Here is a 6,536-nt window from a genome sequence, read left to right as displayed (position 1 = left end):
TGAGCGAAACCGCGCGTGAGGGGGTGGCCGGGCTGGGCGGCGTGCGGGGGCGGTGTCCGCTGCGCGGGAGGGAGGCTGTTCGCTTCTGCATGGCATTATGATGGAATGCTGTTACGAGGTGCTGCCCATGGAGGGAGGGGAGCCCGTTCACGAAGTCTCTTTCTTGGAATGAGGATTAAAGTACAGTATTTTGACGTGGAGTTTTTATTTTCGTCAGTTTTGAAGAGGTGTTCCCTACAGAGGGTATTGTAAGAATTTTTTTAAGAGGTCAATCTTGCATTGCTAGTTCATAACTTAAGTGGCAAAACTGATCGACGCTTTCTTACTGGGAAGTGCCATGATGCTAATTCTAACGATTTTATATAGACGTTTACTTTAATTAGAGAATATGTAATAATATCGTCCTTACTTATCATTACAGCCTATTGTATGCAATTGAGTAAACGCAAGAATGTATGGCAAGCCAGGAAGTCTCATTATCACAGTAAACAACATTTATACTTTCATCTTAATTATGCTTTTAAATTTTAACTAATTAATTATTACAGTAGTATTGGTAAGTATTGTTGCGTGTAGGTTGCAGTTGGGGAAAGAGAGTCTAAGGTTCACCTTTTTAAAAGCACACATGACCAAGATATGGTGGTCCTAAGAAATGCTGAGTAGCTACTGCTGCCAGTCATTTTTAGAAGTCAGGCATGACCGTTCACACCTATAAAATGAAGCAACCAAAACAAGTGATTAACTTCTGGAAGTAGTTTCAATGACCACTCTAGCCTCACAAAATAAGTCAATGGTAAAATTGGAACTCAGATTTGGGACAACCTTTATGTGTGGATGTATTCAGGTTGGTATCCACACAAACTGGCAATTCTGTACTCTTAAGAAGTAAGTGTATATAACCTTAACAAATTACTCTTACAAAATTTCACATGGGTTCAATTACTAAATACAAGTTCTTGCACTCATTCCTAAATAAAAAATAAAAACTCCCTTTCTTTGTTCAACTAGTCTTAAAAGAACAAAAATCCGTCCAACAACCTAGGAGCCTTGACAGACACAGGCTTCTTAGGTTGCAGTCCTGCATCTTATGCATCCTTCCTTTTTGTGCTTACACTCATATTTGCTTTCCTTTCTGCCAAGCTGCCAAACCAGATGGGAAGAACAAACTGTTGTGTCTTAAACCCGTAACACAACTGGTAAGCTTACTGGAAGGAGAGTGTGAAGGGGATGAGCCAGGAAAGGAAATAATTTTATTGAGACTACTTGCCTGACTGCGGTAGCCAAATATATGTTTTAGTTGTGCCTGGGGAAGGCACAGTCTGTGAGGTTCTGGAGACCTACTTGTATCTCTGTAGGACCCTAAGGATGGAACACGGCATTGGTACGAAGCAACAATTTTACAAGCAGAGATGTATGCTGTGCTTTTCTTTCTAACCAACTGGTGTAATAACTTCTTTCTGGATTGTTCATTGAAAGGCAGAGACAATTATTCAACTGAGCAATAGGAAAAGGGATTGGATAATTGCCAAGAATGCATACATCAATCAGTAATTGAGGGGAACGTTCACTTGTAAAAGAATGCTGGGTAGCATGTGGGATAACGGTTGATCTTCAGTTATAAAGTCCCTTTAATTTCCAACAGATTCAAAGATCACAAACAACTGTCCTGTAAAAACAAGAGGGGAAAAACAATCCTACCTGACAACCATGAGGTAAGTTGAGAAGTTTTTTTAGGCTAAAATAATTTACATTCATATTTTCAAGCACAGTATGTGCACTGTGGAAAAAAATGTGAAAGAACACACTTTTTAAAACTTGTGAAAAGAACTTGTGAAACAACACACAGATATTCTTTCAAAAAGTGTAACTGGTGGGGCTGTCCTGGATCACTTAATTTGATCAGAATTCCCTACTGAAAGCCTAGAAAATACTAATGGAGTAACATGAGTAATATGTATAGATGAGTAACTGTTTCCTAGTAAGCTTAGAATAGTCATCTTGTATTCAAGTCATACTAATATGGCGAGTAAAGGAGGAAGAACAGATGTGGATGACACATTTGAGGAGCAACTATGGAATGCAGTGGCTGCTGGATCCTGCTAAGATTACAATTTGGAGAACTGCGAGTGCTACCTAAGAGGCATGAATGTCGGGGATACCTCTGTAGGAGCCACTTTTTAAGAACTGTTTAGTTCCAAAATCAGGAGGTTCCAGAAACCCCTGCCTTATGCTAAGGCTGCTCCCCCAGTTAGCTGATACATAGCACCTAGCATCTGACATTTCCAGTTTCCACTGAGTTCCAGATTTAGCAGACCAGCTGTTACTGATGTTGTTGCATTCCTATTTTTCTCCATTTGGCATGTTTCTTCTGCTCCACCTGTGTTAATAGCCTCAGTTAGTATGATCAGAATCGTATTTCCCACATTAATAACCACTATTGAGCAGATACACAAACTATTGACAAAATGTCCAGCAAATCAGTGATAAAGATTATTCCTTCTGTGTATGGTGCCTAAGCAATGGAAAAAGAAAAAGCATTTAACTTCCTCCTTTCTGCCAGAGCTCTTGAGGAGGTACCTTCTCTTCCTTATGTTTCCCAGCTAAGGCAGAGGTCCTGCAATGCTGAAAATACTGTATCTCTACAAATTTGCTTTCTAATTTCAGCTGGATGGGTTTGGTGAGGTACATAAGTGTTCAATCAAAAATGCAGTACTGAGAAAATACAAGATGATGAACAATCTAGAGTTAAAGAATTACTCTAGATGCATTTTCACAAAACAATGAAATTCAAAGTTTAAAAAAAGTGAAAAGCAAGTAAACATAGAAACTGAGTACCAGAAGTATCTGTCTTGATAGCTGAAAGTAATTAGCCCAAGTCCTAAAATCCTCCTCTTTTATGTACTTAAAAGTCTACTTAATATTGTGGGAGTTTTGGTCAAGTATGGGAGATAACTATACAGGACATTGATGACTTTTCCTTTCCTGTCATTTTAAAGGTATTTTCACTTCTGTAAAGTTCCAGGAAGAGTTATGGGAATCCGACTGCTACGCTTCACTTCTGTGGTGATCATTGTCTTACTTCTAGTGGCAGGTGCTTTAACAGCTTTGCTTCCCAATATCAAAGATGACAAAATGCCCAATTTGAGAAGGGAACCAAAAACCCAGAGTCAATCTGCTTTGGATTCATTTACTCTTATTATGCAGACATATAATAGAACTGACTTACTGCTAAAGCTTTTAAACCATTATCAAGCCATCCCCCAGCTGCATAAAGTAATTGTTGTGTGGAACAACATTGGTGAGAAGGTACCAGAGGAAATGTGGAATTCCTTGGGGCCTCATCCCGTCCCTGTTGTCTTTAAAGTTCAAACTGTAAATCGCATGAGGAACAGACTCCAGAATTTCCCTGAGCTGGAAACAAAAGGTAATCAGCAGTTCATATCACTACTACTAATACTATTTTCACACTTAAAACATGAATGCTAAGAGAGAGATGGTTTGAGTTATACTATGTAATAAATCCATGTATCTGTTGGGTCACTTAATAGAATGTGGGTAACGTAGAAGAAACCTATGTTATATCAGATGCACATTAGCACCACCACCAGCAGGCTAGAGGGGCTGACAATGAAGAGTAAGGGGAAAAAAGAGGGATGTCAAATGCATTTCATGGGCTTTTGCAACTCTGTTCTCCATTTCCTTTGTCAAGCAAACATAGATAGTTCAGCCTCTCTTCCCTTTATCGTGTAAACTGAAATTCATAGTGCATGCATTTGTTGAGTCTCTGCATTAATTTGGACTTCAGTCATCTGGTAGAGACTTGATTTAATCCATTCATTTTAAGACTAAGTTCTCAAGCATGCTCTGCTCTTCAGAGAAACTTCCCTCCCTAGCTGGCTGGCTTTCTACCTCAAATTATGCATCCTTTTTAAGAGTATTTTCCCTAGTCTTTTGGCTATTCATCTAAATATTCTTCCTAAGCTCTTTCCAGGAGAAGCACAACAATAAGCCCTGTTTGTTTCAAGTGGAACAAAACCCCCTATGTTGCATTACAGACCTGACCTAACTCATGATTAGTAAAGGTAATTCTATTTACTGCCCCCTTCCTAACATGTCTTGCTACTCAAAACCCATGACTTCTAGGAAGACACTATAAACTTCAACTTCCCAAGTGTTTTATTACTGTAACAGGATTTATGCTGACTATAAACTTCAAAAGCTTTAATGTGTCTGGAGTTCTGATCTAAGAATATCTTCCCTTTTCCAATTCCTGATAGTCTTTTGCCTAAAATTTAAGGCAAAGATCCTTCCTTCTGTAGTTAATCATATTGAATGTTGCCTGTGCAATTCATTAAGTTTGCTTATTTAGAACTTGCAAGTACCGAGATGGGTAAAATTTTATATTAAGAATCTCGTATAAATCTCATACACTAAGAATGGTATCTACCTCTTCATTTTAGTTGTATTTTTACACAAGATTAGTAGAATTTTAAGTTGCTTTGCCAGACACTCCAAGTTTTCCAACACATACCTGTCTTGCTGTACTACAGATGATTAAAGGTTGCTGAGTTTTGTCACAGCCTGGCAAATAATCTAAAACTTACGTTTGCTTCCAGTTACCACAAAGCCGCAACCTTGCTTTAGCTTTGAAATCTAAATACGTTTTCTCAATCTGCTTTCAAGGAGTTACAATTCAGTTCTGCAATTCAGCTTAATGGTTATAGAAGTTTCACAGCTAATTTGTCAAATACTGTGCTGCATACTGTGCTCGTGTATTTAAACTTTTGATAAATTAAAGTTTTTCTTTTTTTTTTTTCCTTCCCTTCAGCTGTTTTAATGATGGATGATGATACACTAGTCAGTGCTCATGACCTTGCTTTTGCCTTTTCTGTTTGGCAGGTAATGTTTTGCACATTGGCAGGCACTTATTTGTGAGTTAGAATTCAGATTAATGCTTTTAATTAGAGTAATACTCTATCATGTTTTACCATTGATTTTCTAGCTATAAAGTTAAATTTTAGAAGGATTGAAGCATTGAATAGTAGAAATTGAAAAAATATTCTTCAATAGCAGCTATACCCGTAATCTATAACTTAACTCTTCCTGTACATGAACACTGAAATTGCTGACTGCTGCATTTATTTGAATTGATAGTAGGCTGCAAAATGAAAGTGTTTGTGTTTTTTCTCTCTAAGAGAAATCGGCTGTAAACTTATTTTGAGTGCCAAATATACAGCTGCAAATTGTGGATAGATGTTTCTTTGCACAACATGATGTGGAATGAGGCATATTGTGTCAGTTTTGCAAAACTGTATTTAATTGCAATATTTATGCAGATCAAAGGTCCATATGCCAACAATTTTATTCTTTCCTGGCAATAATCTAGTGCTTCTGTCATTTAAAAAAAAGCATATATCTCTATAACGAAAATACTTAACACGCATTTCACAGTGTGGGCTTCATTTTGATTTTTTTAAATTTCTTTTTTCTTTCAGCAATTTCCAGAGCATATAGTGGGGTTTGTTCCTAGAAAGCACATTTCTACTCCTTCAGGTGTATACAGTTATGGCAGCTTTGAATTGCAGAACCCTGGATTTGGAAACGGAGATCAGTATTCTATGGTTCTTATCGGGGCAGCATTTTTTCATAGTGGGTATTTAGAAGACTTTCAAAGACAGCCAGAAGCTGTTTATGCCTTAATAGATGAAACTCAAAATTGTGATGATATTGCCATGAATTTTCTGGTAGCCAAGCATACTGGAAAGCCTTCAGGAGTGTTTGTGAAGCCTGTTGATGTAAGAAATTTAGAAAAAGACACTAACAGTGGCTATTCTGGAATGTGGCACCGAGCAGAGCATTTGTTACAGAGATCTTACTGTGTAAATAAACTTGTTAATATTTATGATGGCATGCCTTTAAAATATTCTAATATCATGATTTCTCAGTTTGGTTTTCCTAATTATGCCAATCACAAAAATAAAATGTAAGCCAATGAATTTAAGGGGTTGGATGTTAAACAATACTCAGTAAATCGTACTGAGTTCAAAGAGAGAAGAAGGTATAATTACTGCATCTTGGCCATCCTTCTGTGTAGCCGCTGAATTTTTTCCATCTGGCTTTTTATGTGCAGGTTTTTTTTCCCCTTCTTACTAATTTTCCAAGGTAAGTTTTGAGAAAACTTAAAGAATACATACTAATGTTTAGCTGAAAAGCTCTTACAATTAAGCCAGTTCTTCAGAAACATGCAAAGATGCACTCCTACCCTATGTTTTGATTTTTTATTTTTTTTTTTAATATACATATCTAGTCAAACGAGATCTGGGCATTTTTTTGATAGGTACATGTTGAGATGTGTCCTTGCCTTCTCCCTCCTTTCCTCACCACCTCTTACCCAGTTCCTAGTAAAACTACAGAAGGGCTACAGTAAACTGTTGGCCAGGCTTCTAGTCTCCTGTACAAAACCCCTTTGCAGTTTGTATATAAGCTATTCTGTATTCTGAAATGTTCCTGAAGCTGCTATGAAAGCAAGCCAGAGA

General features: G+C 37.5%; 1 protein-coding gene across 1 annotated transcript; it reads left to right on the top strand.

Moving 5' to 3' along the window:
• The first annotated feature begins 3,015 nt into the window (after window positions 1–3,015).
• Window positions 3,016–6,049, top strand: EXTL2 (exostosin-like glycosyltransferase 2). The gene is made up of 3 exons (XM_010286053.1): window positions 3,016–3,424; window positions 4,829–4,899; window positions 5,496–6,049. Exons 1-3 carry the CDS (start codon window positions 3,031–3,033, stop codon window positions 5,985–5,987), a joined length of 957 nt encoding a protein of 318 aa, XP_010284355.1. The 5' UTR covers window positions 3,016–3,030; the 3' UTR covers window positions 5,988–6,049.
• Window positions 6,050–6,536: the final 487 nt, after the last annotated feature.

The sequence above is a fragment of the Phaethon lepturus genome, unplaced genomic scaffold, assembly GCF_000687285.1.
Source record: "Phaethon lepturus isolate BGI_N335 unplaced genomic scaffold, ASM68728v1 scaffold54030, whole genome shotgun sequence".
In the NCBI taxonomy this organism is placed as follows: domain Eukaryota; kingdom Metazoa; phylum Chordata; class Aves; order Phaethontiformes; family Phaethontidae; genus Phaethon; species Phaethon lepturus.
This window is presented reverse-complemented; position numbering and strand designations above follow the sequence as displayed.

Excerpts from the sequence above, each read along its gene's own strand:
- EXTL2 (XM_010286053.1), top strand. The coding sequence starts at position 3,031 with ATGGGAATCCGACTGCTACGCTTCACTTCTGTGGTGATCATTGTCTTA. Across the intron at positions 3,425-4,828 it reads CCCTGAGCTGGAAACAAAAG|CTGTTTTAATGATGGATGAT; the intron begins GTAATCAGCAGT and ends CCTTCCCTTCAG. Across the intron at positions 4,900-5,495 it reads TTGCCTTTTCTGTTTGGCAG|CAATTTCCAGAGCATATAGT; the intron begins GTAATGTTTTGC and ends TTTTTCTTTCAG.